Source organism: Diuraphis noxia, unplaced genomic scaffold (genome assembly GCF_037042655.1).
Source record: "Diuraphis noxia isolate RWA-SAM2 unplaced genomic scaffold, SU_Dnox_SAM2 contig0002, whole genome shotgun sequence".
Classification (NCBI taxonomy): domain Eukaryota; kingdom Metazoa; phylum Arthropoda; class Insecta; order Hemiptera; family Aphididae; genus Diuraphis; species Diuraphis noxia.
The window spans coordinates 38,980,232-39,000,922 of NW_028301712.1; the positions used below are offsets into that span (position 1 = coordinate 38,980,232).

The 20,691-nt window shown below is 31.1% G+C and overlaps 2 protein-coding genes across 4 annotated transcripts in view; one reads left to right on the forward strand and one right to left on the reverse strand.

Annotated features, from left to right (window-relative positions):
* MnM (myomesin and myosin binding protein) overlaps positions 1–10,036 on the reverse strand; it is a 31,500-nt gene extending 21,464 nt beyond the window's left edge. Inside the window, exons 1-3 of one of the 3 annotated variants that reach the window (XM_089218853.1) lie at positions 9,953–10,036; positions 9,506–9,627; positions 2,655–2,800 (exon numbers count right to left, since the gene is read on the reverse strand). The gene's annotated coding sequence lies outside the window, so the exon portion shown is untranslated. Of the gene's footprint in view, positions 1–2,654; positions 2,801–9,505; positions 9,930–9,952 lie in introns of those variants that run through there. The other 2 variants (XM_089218854.1, XM_015517864.2) reach the window with 2 other exon arrangements.
* A 197-nt stretch (positions 10,037–10,233) lies between these two features.
* LOC107168451 (uncharacterized) lies at positions 10,234–18,254 on the forward strand. The gene is made up of 2 exons (XM_015517863.2): positions 10,234–11,975; positions 15,138–18,254. Exon 1 carries the CDS (start codon positions 10,712–10,714, stop codon positions 11,972–11,974), a length of 1,263 nt encoding a protein of 420 aa, XP_015373349.1. The 5' UTR covers positions 10,234–10,711; the 3' UTR covers position 11,975; positions 15,138–18,254.
* Positions 18,255–20,691: the final 2,437 nt, after the last annotated feature.

Below are 20,691 nucleotides of genomic sequence, written 5' to 3' on the forward strand. Positions count from 1 at the left end.
ATACCTATATGTGTACAAAAAAGTCGACTTTCTACGTTTTGAGAGTAGCAATGGGATTATAATATATGATTATTTCGTTTCGACGAAGATGTGCGCGTAGACATGCGCGTGGATGTGTGTGTGTACTATGTTGTGTGTAAGGCTACAGTATAGGTGTGCATATGACATTATATAATATAAAGTAATATTCCGGGGCGTGCGAGTATATTATATACGGCTTTTGGGTACGGGGGTTGGGATAGCTGTGACGTTGACGGTGGTGCGTGCAGCGCGCGGTGCAAAATAAACAAGACGGCCGCGCTGAACAAACAACCGCAGCGCATAAAGCCGTCAAGCCGCAACGTTTGCAACCGTTCCGAATAATAGGCACCCCCGGTTCACCCTATCTTGTCTCTCTATACCCTAGCTACCATCACCGACCTACCCTTCCACACCGAGTGCGGTTCAGAGTAAGCCGCGGACCCTCGATGTTTTTTTAACCGACCGTATTAATTTGATTGGTCCTATTAAATAATTCAATACGCCACTGCCACCACGACCGCCGAACACGCATCGATATTAAAAGGTATTATATTTGATATATAATATTATGAAAACATATATTTTTATACTCTGCTCGTGTATCAGCTGCACTCATCGTCGTGTTTGCGATTTATACAGAACGATACTCTGAACAGACTGCATTGTACGCAGCTCTGCGCAGTTCAATCATATCATACTGCTAACAGTCATCTGAACTGCGAAGTGCAAAGCTGCCTGGCGAAGAATACATACTATGAAACATCTTTGCTAATTTTGTAGCATGACCTTAACCTAACCAACCAATAGAAGGACTTGGAAGTTACGATTGTGATCAAATGTGATCACGTATGCATACCTAATAAGAATTAGGAACATATTTCTATTATAAACATGACATATCTAGTTTTAAATTAATTTTGTAATATACATAAGGCAGTAAGTTTTTAAAAAATAACTTTCTATCGACAAATTTGTAACGTTATTGTTGTTTAATTTTCTACTAAATATAGATTTAAGTATTAAAAAATAATTTAGGCTATAGATTAAAAACAACCTCTCAAGTTTGAATTAAGAAAATAATGTATACCTGCTATTTGTATCTCTTTATACGTCGTGTGTATATATCGTAATATCGTATATATTATTAAACATATATTACATAGGCAATATAAATTATAGTCGATCATTTTTATTTTTTATATTTTTTTAACTCTACTTATTACGATTGTAATTAGTAGAACTAATTTAGATTATCTAAAAACATTATCAATAACACAATAATATTTTGTATTGTAGGTATATAGGTACTATAAGCATCGATCGCCTAATATATCGTATAACATATTATATTACAATATAATATACAATATTATAATATATATATATATATCTTTCTTAAAATTAACACAGTTCGATGAATAAAAATGTATTTAACTATTTATGTACAGATAAAAACCCAATTACAATTAATAAAAATTTTGTATACGAGAATGTACCTAAATAGAAAAACAAATAACATTAGTAAAATAATTGCATTCGATATAACAACAGTTTTAGCAGACTATATCTCAATTTCAAAAGATAATTATATTAAAGTCATTCAACTTCTTTACATTTGATAAGCTTAAAAGATTAAAATGCATCCAACAATCATGATTGGTAATGAGTATACTTATGAGAAAACAATTTGAACATTTACTAAACATTGATTATACAAATCTTTGAAAAAATAGACAAAAGCCAGTATAACATTCAAGCTTAGATCTGACTAAAGAAACAAATAGTGTTGATAACACATAAGGGTCCGAGAAGTCCTTACATAATATTCATATTCTTGTAATTAATAAAACCTAAAATCAAGGAAATAATAATAATAATATAATCAAGGAAGATTGATTTTAATAAGATAATATAGATCAGATTTATTGTTAATAATTAATATTATACTCAAAAGAAAATCGGTTATATTTTAATTGTAAAGTATTGGGTTGGTACCATGAGACCTTGGGAAGGTTTTGTGCCCATTACCTATACTATTATACAATTATTACACAATGAGATCAATTTAGAAAAATACCTTTTGCTTCAAAACAATTTTATTTTATTTACACGCTATAAGGAAGCGATCATATAGAACAAGCATCGAGTAAAAAAAAATTCTTTGATATGTGTCAACCGTATTTGATATGGTTGACATGTCGACACCGATCCCAAATTAAACGTGTCGATCATCAATGCCAATAATACATTTAAATGATCAAAAGCCAAAAGGCCGACCTTTGGGTCGATGTTCGTTCTCACTTGTGACTATACAGTGAATATACAAATATATATATATATATAAAAAATGTATTATTGAAGTTTAAAAGCAATCGTTGAACAATTATTGAATCAACGCAGATGAATTATAGTTTTTCTTTCTCAATATAAATCGGAACATACCTCGGGGACACCGAGTAGGCAATTCAACAGACATATAAACGTCGATTTTAGTTCACGGCGCGGTACGTGAAAACCAAATTGATTCGTAAACCACGAAAATGAACCTTTTAAGATCATCGACAATAGCATATAATTTATTCAAAAACCAACTACATATTTAAAAATGTATTATTGTTTTAACTTTAACTTACGCGGAAAAAAATTATTGTAAACTTCTTGTTCATTAAAATTATGTGGGTGTGGTGGCGAAGCTCTCTTCATCGAAATACTTCCAGGTCGCTTATGGTAATGACTTCCATGTAGTCTTTTTATAAGTTTTATCGTTAATTGTTAAAATCTATAAAATAAATATGAATTAATTTCATATAATATAAGTATCAATATTTAATATATACAATAATAATTATACCATCGTGTGCTTTATCTACACTATCTACATCTACACTAATATTATAAAGAGGAAAGATTTGATTGTTTATTTGTATTGAATAGGCTCCAAAACTAGTAGATTGATTTGGAGAACAATATATTAGAAATGTACAAGCTCGCGCTAGAGAACCGAGTCCTGAGCGTTCCGAACGCCTTTGGAATCAGAGAGAAAGACAACAGACGTCAACGGCTTGAGTTTTAGATCGAGTTTCAGATATCGGCGTGGGTGAATCGCACTTACTGCTGCAAGTTACATCCAAAAAGATTTGAGCAATCACAATTATTTAAAAGGTTGTCATTTTTAAATACACTTGTTTAATATAATACCTACAAGTACCTATATGTATATGTAATTGTATTATTTCAATACTCATACATCGTATATTAAATTAAATTTATTCTCTGAAAATATATATTAAACTAGATTACCACGAACATTTCGTTGTCCATAAATATATCAACATGATTCAAAATTCAAACTGTTCAATTTGATATTTAATTTTTGGTGTAATATTGTTCAAAAAAAAAAAAAAAAAAAACAAAATATTTAATTTTAAATTTTAAACTTTTGGATGATTGGTAATAACTAATAAGAACTAATAAGTAAATTTTTTCTTAGATTAATTTAATTTAATTTTACTTTAATCGTTAGCAAAAGTAAATATAATACATGTGGTTATGATTTTAAACCACGAGTTAGAATTATATCCAATCATATGATTACTGCATAATATCAATTTATAGGTATGCAACTAGCTGCAACCATTTCAGTAAAATAAAAAGAATACTAATTTCTACTCTAAAAAAATAAACAATGGAGAATGTAAAAATCCTTGTATAGTATAAGTGTATAACTGCGTTGTAAGAACTGAGTGCAATAATGTGAATTTAAGAAAAAATGTTGGAATATCACGCGTTTTATTTTAATCGTCCAGTTACAGGTGAATGTATCGAAATTCACAATACAAGTATTTTATCATATTATATTATTATTCTTCAATTGGTAATTTAAAATCAAACGTTAACATATGTTTATGCTTCTTATCCCTTTGTTACATATTTTATACACACAACATATACCTATGCAGGACTGACTGTGTGACCACGCAAATTGGGTTTACCGTTAATTAAATATAACCGTAATTATTTATTTAATTTTTGAAGTATTATCGAACAATTAGGTACATACAATAATAATTTATCACACAGCTTATTAACATATTATATGCACAATACCTATAACTAATAAGTACAATAATGAATTACGGAAATTTGACCTGTGTACACAGAAAAGGATTGTTATATATTATTTAATAATACTATAAAATAAATAAAATTACCATAACAAATGGTACTAACATTAATTAAATAAGATTAATTTTAAAATGTATAGTGGTACCATATTATATGCATGCACGTGTATTCCAAGGAAGGTTTTCATATTTGAATAGAATTGGCTAACACAATCATGTATATACATTTAATAATATATATATATATATTATTATGATATTATATTTGCTTCCGATTGTGATTATTCACTCATGGTTATTATTCAAATTTATACAGGGTGATTCGTTTATCAAACAACACTCATTATTTATAAAAGTATTGACTTTTTTCAAAATATTGTTTTACATAGTTTCAAGTTGTTAAAAAACCAACGCTTTTATTAAAAAATTATATTTTTAAATATTTTTTATCCTTATCATTTTTTAAGTTTTTTACTTTTTTGAATGGCAACATAGTTTTTTAATTTCATATTCCAAAGCAGAATATTTTTCTAAAAATTTTGATACATAAAAATCGAATTTAGGACTAGTAGTTTATGAGTTATAAGTATTTAAAGTTTAGACAAGCGGAGTAGTGGACAAACATTTTGCGGGGTAACCCCGTACCACTCCACTCTCCCAATCTAAACTTTAAATACCTATAACTCATAAACTACTAGCGCTAAATTCAAAATTTTAACGTAATAATTAATTAAAAAAATAGCTTTATTAAATTATGAAATTTGAAGTATAGGTTACCATTTGAAAATCAAAAGTTGATGGTGGTGTATATAATAAATATAAGGGTGAAAAATATAAAAATAATAAACAATTCAAGAAGAGTGTAAATCTACAATTTTGAAAAAAAAAAAAATTGAAAAAAGTCAATACTTTTTTAAATAATGAGTGTTGTTTGATAAAAGAATCACCCTGTATAGTATAAAATGACAAAACGCCATGTAATCAATGAAGTTTATTTGGGAGACAGTGAACTACACATAGCACAGAACTTTTCAGTCCTTCTCTTCAGCGTCCAGATTTGTGTTCTGCTTTGGTTTTTACCAAACCACTATAGCATTTTGTATGTTTCTTCTTAGTCTACTCTACCTTATAGTCTAATGGCAACAATATAACATATCATTGTTTCAAATGCTCTGCAACACGTACAAACTTATCTAACTAACAAACTTCTGCTTAATTATTTGGTGTTAAATATTTTCTGGTTTGCATTTTATACTTCAACTGCAGTGTAGAGTTTAACAAACTTTAATAATATGCGATAACATTGTTTATTTTGTTCCATTATGTTTAATTGACAATTAGGAGCTATAATTATTATTAAATAATTTTTTTCTAATCTCTAATCCTTCCTCTATGTTGTAATATTTGAGTTGTAATTAGACACCGAACAAATTAGTTATTGTGAATAATTTAAGTATATCGGCACTTTGGAGTAGAGTACAAAGATACAGTGATAATATATTATTGTGACAAGATGATTGCTGCAATAATTCCATCAACGAAATCATTATGTCAATGTATATCATATGTGCCGAAACACATGCGGCCGCGGTTTCGCGTGAAGCTGGTTATCCCGACTGATAATTAATATAATACTTTATATTATTAATTATGATGTGTTAAAGTGGTTGATCTTCGTTTTTGTCAAAGGAATTTTGCCGCCGTAGCAAATGTCACGTTCATCGTAATCCGCGAGATTAGCGAAAACGCCGACAAAGGGCCAAGATGATATGGGAGCCAGCGCATTTCGGTAGGGACCGGAAGATGTTAATCCTTCGCCGCGAATGACTTCCGTTATCTATTATTGTACAAATGTATAATATAATATTTACTGTACATACTCACACAGAGTTTTTTTGGCACCTTGGTACTAGCTAATACCTTTATTATAATAATATGTCTGTATATCCTTGATACGACGACTTGGAAGTAATTCGATAGTTTTCTATATTTAGCGTCGGAAGTTTGACTAAGCTCGAAAGGTAATAAGAATATTCCAAAAATATTGCCATAACATAATATTATAATGTCAGTACATTTACTGGTATACATAAACCCGCAATTGGATCTATAGTTCTATACAGACAAATGGTTCATTCAAAAGCATTTCGTTTAGGTTCTAAGTGGATTTTTTTATTCAAAACGAGTTGACATTAAAAAATAAATTGATCGGTAGACTATTTAATTTTTTTTTAAAGTTATTTTTTCATACAGACTTCAATATTTGTAGCTATTAGATATTATATTTCAATAATGTACGTGGAAAATAAATTTAAAAAAGTGATGATGAACTGTAAATTATTCAGACAAGTGACAACAAATTCCTTGTTTAATGCAGAATATCTGGATATGATTATGACAATATTAAAGAAGTATAAATACAATATAAAATATAATTATTGCAAGTGGAAGAATATAATATACTTATGTGTAAATATAAGTGTACCTATATCGTATACCTAAATAATATATTATACCTAATATGATAATATTAATAAAATCTAAAATATTATATATTAACATAATAATTGGACTAATTTGAGATTTTCATTTATAAGTACGAGATTTAATTTAAATATATTTGAACGAAAAAATGTTTTTTAAGAACTATAGTAAAAAATTATTATATATATACTAATATAGTTCTATACTCTTATAATATAGATTATATAATAGTAAAAAACCATCTATCGTGATAACCATTCAACAATTTGTATTGATTCTCGGCACAGCATTTTTGCAATCACTTTTGGTTTTGCACACGCCATATTATATGTCGTAATATTGTATGAATACAATTTACATAAATATATTATAATTTATAAGGTATATGATAGATATACCTTATACTATAACTAGATCATATCTTTAAATGCACAAAATACATGTACCTGCAGTATTATACTAAATATAAATTAACGAATATAATAATTGTATACAAATATCTGCAGTTACGTTATCGGTCGTCACAATATTATAGTACATACATTTAATTTTCAAGGTAAAAATTCATATTATACTAACATACTAAAAACTGCACATCTTTGTGCACATCTTTGTTACTTGTTTGTATTGTTTACACTACATTATTATAATACATATAAACAAAACTTTGAATAGTTTATCTATTTAAATAATATAAAGTAGAAAAACAAAGTGGTATAATAAATATGATAAATATTTATAAGACTAATATTCATCTAGTTTTATACTGACAAACTGTAGTATATTATACTGTCTAAACACCGCATATAGGTAGGTATATACTATAATATTATGATATTAATATCACGAAAAACATGTATAAACAAATAAATCCACTAAAATATAAAGACGCATTTACTATTTTACCCTTATAATATAATAAATTGTAAGAACTTATGTATTATTTCGAAGTCATTTGAAAATAAAATATAATTAACCTCTTTAAATCATTAGTCAAATACTTATAGCATCAGTTACACAGTGTCATATTTACATATTATTATATACCTATACGGCTATACGTATGTTTGTATTTTTAATTTATATGTATATATATATATATTCAAATATTCAATGAGTTAAATAAATATCAGGGTAGTTATTACAATTCAACTAATGATAACATATTACGAATTTATCGTATACAATCTATAGATAATATTGATAGTAATGATAGTGTCCGTATAAAATATAATGTATAGGTAGTATAATTACGTACTGACATTAAAACAAATTACAATTGTACATTTGTACAAACATCATATTAATCTATAAATTACACACATATAACAAGATATAGGCAAATTTCTTATGCAATTTTAATGTACCTATATACCTATTTTTTCCTACAAAATAGAAATGCATAGTAAAATTAATTATGTGAATATTTAATAATCTAATATCTTTGACGATATTTAAACAAATAGAAATATATAGTGGGGATATACTGCGCTGGATAGTAAAAATCAATAATATGTACAATTAATCAAATCAATTTGAAAAAAAAAAACAAATAATAATTCACTGTACACCGATTTTGAAGAAAAAAACTACCAAATATGACCGTTAATTAATACTATAACGATTTTAAATCCCACATCAATTCACTTCTTCGTAAAAAATAGCATCTCTCCTGGAATAGTATGACTACTAAACTAAATAGGATAATAAACACAACATTTAGATAGGAAAACCCAAATCTATCACGAACAGTAGAGATTATCTTAAATCGACTGAGAATAGGCCACACCAGACTTACCCATGGATTCCTTATGACAAAAGAAGATCACCCTATATGCCAAGCACGCGGTTATCATCTAATATAGTTGTAAATGTGTAATATATTATGTATAACAATATGAATAATTTGTAACTATTGCTAATGGCCTGTGCTGCCGAGCTGTATTCTAAACATCAATAATAATAATAATAATAAAAAAAAATAGTATTAGGATGAAAAATGAATAAATCAAAAAATATTTTCTAGCATTTTGGTTCTTACTACCTATATATTATATTGCAACATTAGGTACTCTTTAGGAGGGCAGTAGGTATACAATTTTAATTATTCTCAGTAGCAATAAATTCTTTACTATAAAATAGTATAAATTATACACGTATCCACAACATTAATGCTATGCATAAATATAATGTAATTTACAAATTACAAGTTGAACGTTTCAATATAAAATCGTGATATTTCATTAATAATTTAACCTTAATGCTTTAAAACACTTGATTATAAATGGAATAACACCTATACCTATTTACATAATTTGTTTTTAAAAACTAAATTCTAAAGTATTAAAAAATTTACATAAAATTTACAATTACAATTTATTATTTTCATTTATAGGTATTATGTTACGTCCATTTAAGTCTTGAATATTTTTTTTATACATATATGTTATACATAAATATACTTATATACGTATATGTTATCATATGTTATCAAATTCATATTTATCAAATCCCTACAAAAATCTGGACAATGATGGTATATACATATAATACGCATATCGACTGTCGAGTAATGAGCTAGTATATATTTTATAATCACTTATCTTATAAATCTCTATAAATTCAACACGGAAATAGCCATAAATAAATATATTTAGTTTTGTTATCACTAATTATAATCATATTTATAATATATATATTCGCAGTAAATAATAGCTTATGTCATATTTAAGGCATAATATTAAATATTATTATAGTTTATAATACTTTAGTGCACGTATTTTACAATACTCGCCTGCTATCTTTTATGTATAGGTAATATATATGATACCTATAAAACGAATAACCATTGTCAGATGGTAAAAAATCTTACATACCTACAACACATTAAATTCTGTGTACTATGCCGTTGGGAAGCATTTGAATTTCGATGATAATGAACAAGTCAAATCGCGGTAATTGCATAAGAAAAACCATTAAGCAGCGTCGGAAACTCTTCCTACAAAAATTGCACACACACACACGACAATATAAATACGAATCGGAACTTATAATCATACGAATACCAAAACTTTTTAGCGGATCATATATAGATAAATATAATATCGCGATAAAAAGTTCGAGCCGTGCGTAAAAGCGCATACGCGCGCGTGGCGTGCGCGGACGATGACAGTCCGTCTCGACGACGGCGGTGTCGGTTTTTCTCCTCGTTTTCCCCGGGTCACCACCGCCGCACCCTCGCGTGCGCGACGCGATTTTCCGATCCTCGGCGGCGGCCGTTTCACGAAATCATAGAATAATATAATATTACTACACGTACCTACCATAAAGTGGCCACGGCTATAGCCTATCCCTCTGCGGCGGAAGCAGACCGCGCGCGCATACCACAGCGCGGTGTGGTCACGTCGTCGGCCGGCCGGTATAGTGGGATGGGTGAGAAGGTGACGGCGCCGCACCCCGTGGCCTAGCGGCTTGTCGTCTGCGCGTGCGGGGAGGAGACAGCCCGGTTGGACGGTGGGCGTGCCGGTGCTCGGCCAACCGGAGACCGCTCTACGGACGTCCGGGGGTGGCGGCTGACCGCGTCGTACGCACTCAGCGACGTGCGGGCGTGATGACGACTGCGACTGCGACTACGAATGCGACTGAGCTGACGGTTACGCGGTGACGGTGGTGCGTGCCGGCGACAGTGTAATAATTTTTTCGGGTTGTTTTCGTTTGCGCGGCGGTACACAGTCAGTCCGCGCGCGCGCGGGTTTGTTGTCGTTGCGTATTGTTTTCATTGCAAACATTTCCACGGAAAGACCGTCGGCGTCTCGCGTGTTTCTCTAGTACGGACGACCCGCGAAAGGGTAAATATACATTAACATATATATATATATAAATATACACTCACGCACAACACCTATCGACCGATATTTATAATATTGATTAGACTAGGATTAATAATAACAATAATAATAAAAATAAAAAATAAACTTTTGTCGTTTTCGCCGATACACAACGCATAATATTAATAACTTCATCGTCGTCGTATAAGGCGTGAGTGGTACTATTGCATTAGACAATAATCAACAAATAGCATCATGCATACGCTGTTCGGCGACCAAAACGCGTACTACCGGACGGGCATGTACCCGGGAACGTCCAACCCGGCCGCGTATCCGGCCGCGTACGAGCAATACGCCCGGTATGGATACAACCCGGCGGCTGGTTACCAGGCGTCACACCATCATCACCACCATCACGTGGTGTCAGCAGCCGCAGCCGCCGCTAAGGACATGGTCAAGCCACCGTACTCGTATATCGCCCTGATAGCAATGGCCATACAGAACGCGTCGGACAAACGGTGCACGCTCAACGGTATCTACCAGTTCATCATGGAGCGATTCCCGTACTACCGGGAGAACAAGCAAGGTTGGCAGAATTCGATCCGGCACAACTTGAGCCTGAACGAGTGTTTCGTCAAACAGCCGCGTGACGACAAGAAGCCGGGCAAGGGCAGCTATTGGACGCTTGACCCGGATTCGTACAACATGTTCGACAACGGGTCATACCTGCGACGCCGGAGAAGGTTTAAGAAGAAGGACGCACTCAAGGAAAAGGAGGAGGCCATCAAGCGGCAGCAGGAACTCATGCTGAAGAAGGTTACAGAAGAACAGTGCAAGTTGCTGTTGCACGGTGGTGGTGGTGGCGTCAAGGAACTGATGCAGGTCGACTGCAACAAACAACCGAAAAAGGAGCCGGGCGTACCGCCGCCGTCCACACCGCACCAGTCAGCCGGTGGTGAGCCGGCCGCGCCGCCGACGTCCGGTGGCCCCACGTCGTCATCGGCACCACCACCGCCACCTCCTCCCGCGTACCATCAGCACCACCATCACCTACAGTACGACAACGATCACCAGGACGATTCACCGTCGGCTGCCACGGGCAACCACCTGCACCATCATCATCACAGGTACATGACCACTCCAGCAGCCGCGGCCGCCGCTGCAGCAGCCGCAGCCGCTACCGGTGACCATCACCACAATCATGGAGACGAGTTCGCCTCGCACCATCACCAATACGTGGCAGCAGCCGCAGCGGCCGCAGCGGGCCATCACCGGGCACCTGGTTGGTACAGCGCCGATCCGTCTGACTTTTTTGACGCCGTCGTGCCAAACCCGGTGGCCGCAGCCACGGCAACTAGCTGTGGGTTCCGCAACTCACAGCACTCTAGCCCTGGCACCCACACACAGCTACACAATTACTATCAACTTCAGCAGCAGCAACAGCAGCAACAACAGCAGCAGCAACAACAACAGCCACACGACGGCAATTCAACCGTCAAGTTTTCGTCACAACTTTAACGTAAGTACATAAATACATTATTGTTATCTATAGATAATATATACAATACATTAGTAATATCAATATTCAAAGTTAAGCAGGATCCACATGATGGTAGATACTCTCTCGATAATCGCTATCGTGATAGTAGCTCTCAACTATCTTGCATGCGTATATGATAATACAAGAGCTGCTCTCACAATAGTTTGATATTTACCATTAACGTGATCACACAAAGTAGGTATTCGATATAGTACCTACTATCACGATAATAACTATCGCGAGACTAACTATCATCGTATGGAGATGGACCGACTTTATAATTATTGGTTAATGATTATATTTTTCTCCCAAAAATAACAAATATGATGATATATACCTAGATACATAATAAAGCTTAAAATGATAAAAATATAATTAATAAAAACATTAAACAGATTCCTCAGTCGATGTATACAATATAATTTCTTTTTCTGTTTTTTTCAATACCTATTTCTATTTTAGTATAAATAAATTAACAATCAATGAACATATTTATTACGAGTAAATATTAGTTTACACCCATATAGTTGTTGACTATAATGAAAATCGTATACATACATATATCAGATTGTTGTATAATTATTAATTAAACCGATTTTTTACTATATATAGTATCGGCACTTAAACCTATATTGTAGTGTATTAATTCTTACTCTTTTGAGTCATTTCATTGATGAACGCGTAACTAATCAACTTATATATATCAATAGGATGTAGAACGGATACCTAAGTAATAGCTCACGCGTGAATCAACCATGATTAGTAATTACTAATTAGTATACTAATAATAAAACACTTTAGATTAAAATCTATTGTACAATAACAGCGGTTATTTTACTCGATTGTTCAATTGAAAGAAATATTTAATTATAAATACATTCATAATTTAGACTTAGTTGAACTTAAGACGTTTTACTATAACTTTTATTATACCTATATGCTTCCTGAGGTGTAGGTACTTTCAAATAAACCAATGAATATATTACTTAAATAGGTATATTATAATATTTTATGAATCATCATACGATTTTATATTTATGTAGGTAGACATTTATACATATAGATATGCAATTAAACATAATATAAACAATTACATACAATATGATACCATGCCTTTAATGTTTAATTTAATATATAATACATTATTATACAGTAAAAGGAAAATATTTTCACTCATGAAAGCAAAATCAGAAAAATTACAATTGAACAATACGTCATCAACTATTTATAACCCTGTTAGTGTGTTATATATAAATAAAAGGTAGATAAAAAAATATTGTGACAGAATATATAGTTAATCGTTACATTATGTCATAATATTCGTCTATTAAAAATTATCTATAAGTTGATTAGGTTCACTTAAAGATCCAACGTTAGGATAGACTCTAAATATAGGTACACAAAATAGATAATATTATGCATTTATAGTTCATATTTATATATATAAATGTTTAATCCTTTTATCCATTTTCTAATTTACATGAGTAGTATATATTTGTATGTTCACAGCCAGCTTTTCCACGGTAAAATGTTTTTTTCAAGCGGAAAATTCCCCCTTGGAGCACACTGATTTACCGCGTAACACAATACGGTGATTACACAAGATTGTCCACCTATTTGCCCCTTACACAAAAATATTTACCGTATCAACTATTTTTCCCCTTTTTTTTAAATTTTTTCAATCAAATATCGCTAATTTTTATAAAAATTATATTTCAAGTAAAGAACACAAATTATTTAATTTAGTTTATTTTAATTTTATTTAGTTTATTAAATAATTTGTGTTCTTTACTTGAAATATAATTTTTATAAAAATTAGCGATATTTGATTGAAAAAATTTTAAAAAAAGGGGAAAAATAGTTGATACGGTAAATATTTTTGTGTAAGGGGCAAATAGGTGGACAATCTTGTGTAATCACCGTATTGTGTTACGCGGTAAATCAGTGTGCTCCAAGAGGGAATTTTCCCCTTGAAAAAAAAATTTTACCGTGGAAAAGCTGGCTGTGAACATACAAATATATACTACTTACATGCACTGTAACAACAATTAGTGTTACAATAAAATATCTAAATAGTTTTTTTTTTTTAATGTTTAATGGATCGCTACGAGTAAATGCATAAAAACCAAACATTTTTAACTGCAGAAATAAAATACCTAAACGTTTCTCAAATTAATTCTATATTTCTACTAAAATAAATAAATCCTCAAATGGTATAAAATATAACTAAAACGTAATCATATAGAACCTATATTGGCCTAATAAAATGTCTAAAACTACTCGGCATATAGTTGTATACTTGTTCTATTATGTGTGTGTAAATTAAACAACAAGATATTATAATTTATAAAATGTTAATTTTGACTTTTTAATTCAGCGAAAGTAATTTTAAATGAATTAAATTAAACTTTGGCATAACTTTTTTTCAAAATTTATTGTATTATTAACTATTTATAAATAGCTATAAGTAATTTTTTATAGAATCCTTATTATATTATATATACTTATATTAAAAAGGATTTTATAACTTTTAATCTTCTCGTGTGTGCTTATTGAGCAGGTACTTACTGTATTTTTATCTTAAAATAGTTTTCTAAGCAATGTAATTCAATATTATGCACTCAAAATATTTTATTTTTCAACTGTAACTTTGTCGAGTTAACGTAGTATGATGAAAAATTAAATATTGATACTATTATATTATGAAAAACATTTATATAGAATGTATAGTATAGCATATCTTAATTTACGCGTATAGTACTTATATTGGTATTTATTTTAATTTTAATTTTAAGAGATTTCCTTATTTGCTATAGGTATATCCTCACGTCTCGGACGAATCGTCAGATCTCCTACCCCTACCACTATCATCGCTCTCTACACTCACTAAACTGCACTCGAACCCTTGTCGTATATGAGCAGCATCGGTGTATATACTGTTAATAACCATTAACCACCTTGTCACGAGTCGCGCGCGGCAAATATAATATTATTATTATTATTAATAAACACGGGAATAAGTAGTTGGCGGCATATTATTTTATATTAGTCCCCAATAGAGTGTTGACATATGTGTTGTTTTTTATATTCTCTTTACAGTTTGTGTGTATATATATAAATATATTATATTGCACTGTATAGGACGACGACGACGACGATGGGGACGGGCGAGCTGCTGCTACTGCTGTCAGACGAACAAATTGTACTCGTCCGCGTGAGAAGCCAGAAAGACGCGTCGCGCGCCGCGACCGAGATGATTGTGCCGCAGGAAGACGAGACAGAGAAAGAAAGAGAGAGGAAAAAAAATTCACCAAATCGAGACACGAACCACATGCTGCCGGCTGTCACTCTTCGGAAAACGCGTCCGCCGACTAGGCTTATCAGGTGACGGACGGACGGACGGACGTGCGTGTATCTATCGCAGCGGCTCACAGTCCGTCGCCCATTTATGTGTATCTTGTGTGTGTGTGTGTGTGTGTGTGTGAGTGTGTTGTGTGTGTGTGTTTGCGCTGTCAATGTGTGTTTTATACGTATTATAAATTATTATTATTATTTTTGAATTTTTTTCAATCCTTGTATTATAATCGTAACGTCCAGCGAATATTCGAAAATTATATACGTTTAAACAATATTATAATGGCATATGTAATATCATATATATGTCTAATATTATTATATTTTTTTTAGTTTATATGAATTACAATAATTATATGTACAGAGTGACCCACCGTGATTTCCCACTTTCCTGTGTTAGTTTAATTAGAGACAATTCAATAGGCCACTTTGTACCTATATATATATATATATATATATATACATACATAATAGGTACCTATGTGCTACTTGAATTAAAAAGGGACGCATCGCTGAATATCGAGTCGCATCACAATATTAATATAAAAAAAAATCCTATTTACATAAGTGATGCTTCAATTATTGAAGTATACAAAAGCCAACGTCCCATATATTACCTATCTACCTATAGTTTTAGCTAATTGGTTTTATAAATATCATTTGATTTCCATCTTAAATAACACGTTCGAGCACTATGCATTAGTACATATATACTGTTACGTTTATCTTTGTTATATCTTCGATGTACGTAGTGTGCTATAATAATGATATTCTGATACGCGTTACGTATAGCGTATATATTATAGGTATATTATTATTATTATACGTATCGTACAATGGATAATTTGAAATATTTTATCTCATCACTCTTTTAAATGCTATTATTTTTGCATATGCAATTATTATAGTATCGTATAATATTGTTGTTCACGCAGCGTATTTGCATGTCATGTACCGCAGGGTGATAATATCAGTAATAATATGTTATTACCTCATAAAGCATAACTCCATTATCATGATATTAATAATAATATATTATATATTATAATAAGCTTCGATCATATCGTCTTTGTTAGTCGTTATTGACGAGTTGTCACTAGCGCCATACGTTATTATTAGTGTTTGAAAATTTAAAATTGTGAAACATTTTATAAAATATTTAAAATGTATGAAATATTTTAGTACTATAATTTGTTTTATTTTTAATAACTTTTATTTTTTCATATAATCATGATAATACTTACCTTCAAAATCTTATAATATTAGATAAAACAATCAAATATCAATCATTATTATAGTGTTAGTTTTCTTTAGTTAGGTTATTGATAAATAATCATCATTAATATTTGTATTAGAAAAAATTTCAATATTTCACGTTTTCCTGAAATATTTCATCATTTACTGAAATATTACACAAAAAATATTTCATACTTCAAACATTAGTTATCATTGGTGTAAGTACCAAGAAAAATCGACAACATCTGTAAGTTTTTTACACGCAATTGTCATCTTTATAATACTATATCATTATTAGACAATAACCTCTCGTTGTACGTGTAAGGCGATCAGCCACTTTGTGGTGATTGGTCGTTGTACATTTTACAATAGTATAACATATTTCTGTGGAATTTTTAAGTGTAATCGACGTGGTTTTGGTCGATCGTTCTGATTTCGTCTCCACGATGCGAGCTTTTGGAAGTAGTTTGTTGCAGATATTGTCGGTTTAATAACGTGAATTTATATATAAGTTTATAACGCATACTATCTGTACGCTGTAATGGTTAAAATATTGTATTAGTATTACAAAAATATTATTATTCACTAACTGCTGTATACGCGTTCGATACGATTTCGCTTGACTCTTATTATAATATTACTGCCCTAATATGTACCCATTAATGTAATAATGTATAACTACTATACTATTACAATTATTATAGAATAGCTGCATTATTTTACATAATACTTAATTTCTCCATTTAACAACGTGTAATTCGATATTGTATAAACCAACAAAAAGCTGTACCTATATTAAATTGATATTTGCTTTAATCATAATTCATTATTGTACAATTTTTAGGTTGGTACCTATGTATATATCATGTAAATAGTTAATGAAATTATTGATGCGTTTGTGTCGTAAGTTTCTGTTATTATACACCTCGAACACATTTTACATCAATTAAAAAAATTTATTGTATCCGTATTTTATCCTAAATCTCAAACGTAATTGCATAAAAGCAGAACAGACCAAAAATAAAATGAATTTTCTATGCTCGAACCACTTTAAAATAATGGCAATTAAAAATATTCGTACCTATGGATACTGAATGAAACTTTAATAGATATTATTTATCATATAGAAAAAAGTTTTTAGATGCTTAACATTTATGAAAAACTTGAAGGAAAAATGAAAATCAATTAATATGAGCACGTAGGGCATACAAGATCATGCGTAACATATAATGGGAGAATGAAATATATACCGGTGAATTTATATTGGTACCTTATTATTATTTATAATATTCAAATTAAAAACTTTATAACTAGTCAAATTTTTTTTTAATTATATGAAACAAAAAATTAAGAACGTCTAGTTTTTTTTTTTTTTTTGATGTAAAATTCGTTTGTGACTATTCCCGTATAATATGGTATGTGTACAACATATGTATAATAATATTTATAAATATAGTATATTCGTATTATCGGTATGTACACCTGTTGTAAATCTCGTTTGAGTAATATGTTGTACGTGCAAATACCTATAAATAATATTTCATTGTATTTTATATTACTCGTCGACTTTTAATAGTACAACGATTTTGATCAAAATAATTTGTAAATAACTTACTACCTATATAATAATTATGTAAACATACATGTAAACGAAATTATGCAATTTCACGTTTGATTATAATATTATATAATAAATAATATAATATATCATATTGCATTATATGTACAATTTTGTGGTTTTAGTATATATATTTTGACTATTTAAGAGGTAACCTATATGTTATGTCTCTTAGCCGATTTCCTGTCAATTCCTAGAACCAGTAACCTGACCTATATTACCTATAGAATCGCATGCCACAACTCCACACTCGTCATTGTGAGGCAGGGCCGTCCCTACAATTTGCGGGGCCCACAAAAAAAATTCATCCATTCCACCAAAAGGCAATTATTACACTTCCGTAACCTCTCCCATTTCAAAACCAAGGGTGCCAGCAGGGGTTCATGGCCACTCACCTATTTTATTTAATAACAATTGGTATGTAACTTGAAAAAAAAATAGTATGTGCTGTATTATCAGGCTTTTTAAATTGGTCCCACTCTCGTTTATATTTTTGCAGGCATGCACCCTTATTCAGTATGTAAATTATTTTTACCTATTACCCTTACCAGTACCTCACTTAACCATTTTGCATCAAAGTATCAAACACATATATATGTTATCTATGATTAAATTGCTGTATGTTTTTATAACAGATTGATAAAATTATTTATTATAGGTAACGATAGAAATAAAAATAATTAAAAATTAACTTTTCTTGATTTGAGATCAGTAAATGTGCAAATAACATCATCCAAGTCCAATCCGTCTACTATTTCATGTTCTATAGATATTATTGCTAAATTTGTAGTTTTCTCTTGACTTGGTGTTGTTCTTAAGTAATTTTTTACCAACTTTAATTTTGAAAACGATCTTTCAGCTGTTGTAACTGGTAATATGAGCATAATCCTTAATTGGAACATGAGGATACACATCCCTAACACTGTTGCAAAGGATTTCGTTTAAGACTCTTAAAGGTGAGGTACCTTTATCAATTATTACTGAAAAAAGGCAAAGTTCATCATACGATTCCGCTCCACTAATGTCCATGTTTTCCCCTATTTGTAACATAATCTGTACATCATGGCAACTTTTTAACAATATTTTTGAATCAGCCGTCGATAGATTACCAATATCAAACAGAAATCCAAAATAATTGTTAAAATGATCTAATTGGGCGAATCTTTGATTTATAGATACAATTCCTTGATCTAAAATTGGTAAAAAAAAAAAAATGATATTGAAAGTAGAAATATATAAAATGATACATGAACGACCGTGATGGTAATAATTAACATTTAACTGTAAGTTGACAGTTGTCAGTTGTAACCATATTCAGATATTCTATCATAATATCATATTTAGTAATTTAGTAATTAGTACAACACTATAATAGCCGCAGCCGTGCAAGTGCCTAATCAGATAACAAAACACGTACATTATTGTGTACAAATTCTAATTCTAGAAACAGGAAAAATATTCCTCATTATCATTCGATGGAAACGGCTTGATTACAATAATATAAAAATTTGTTTAGTACCTACACTAGAATACTTTTATTATGGTGTATACACTGTGTCACTGTGAAAGTATTTCGTTCTTGATTTCATTTAATTAATAAAATCTCAAATTATATAATATGTAATATATGCAAATCGTTGTACTTAAAGAAAACTTGGGATTTTTCATGTGTATGAGCGCGGGTCCTAAATGAGAAGTCCAAAGCGTAGGCCCCGCTAACCCCTGCCTAGGGACAGCCCTGTTGTGAGGGCGTATATTGCAGTGCGGAAGGTATCAAAACATGACATACGCATATCATCATAAATCGTCATAATTATAGTCTAATTTGTCTGACCCAATGTGTTCACACCTTATTGTCGAATATCAACAATATAATAGTCATAATAGTATGATTTTGTGTGTATATAATTTATTATAATAACATGTACGCGGCAATATAATTAAGGGGGTTCTCTGTTCGTCGTGACTATTTCTGGTCGCGCTCGCGACTACACATACGTCCGGTCGAATATTATAATATTATTATTATTATCATCATCAAACCCGAATGGATATAAATCCGTCGTCGTGTTTCCGATGGTCCACGGCTACTGTAGCCAGATGTGTCGCGTCGGTGTAAATTTAAAACGCCGCCGCCGCTGTCACCGCCGCAGCTATATGCCGTGCCGCTGACTGTTCGTATCAAAAAGAAACGATGGTGGATGCCTGTCATCGAGTTTTTCGCACTATATAACATCACCAAAAGTCAAAACGGTTCATCTATTATATATATATATATATATATAATAGTATTATATATTTATGTGTGTATATACCTACTAGAGGATGTCATATATTATGCGATATTAGTGTGCCTGTATATTAATCATACATCAAACAACGACGCCGCCTTAAATATATATAAAAACAATAATAATAATATTATATAGTTAGTTACCTATAGGCTATGAAGCAATAGGTATGTTTATAGATCAACCAAAGAGTATA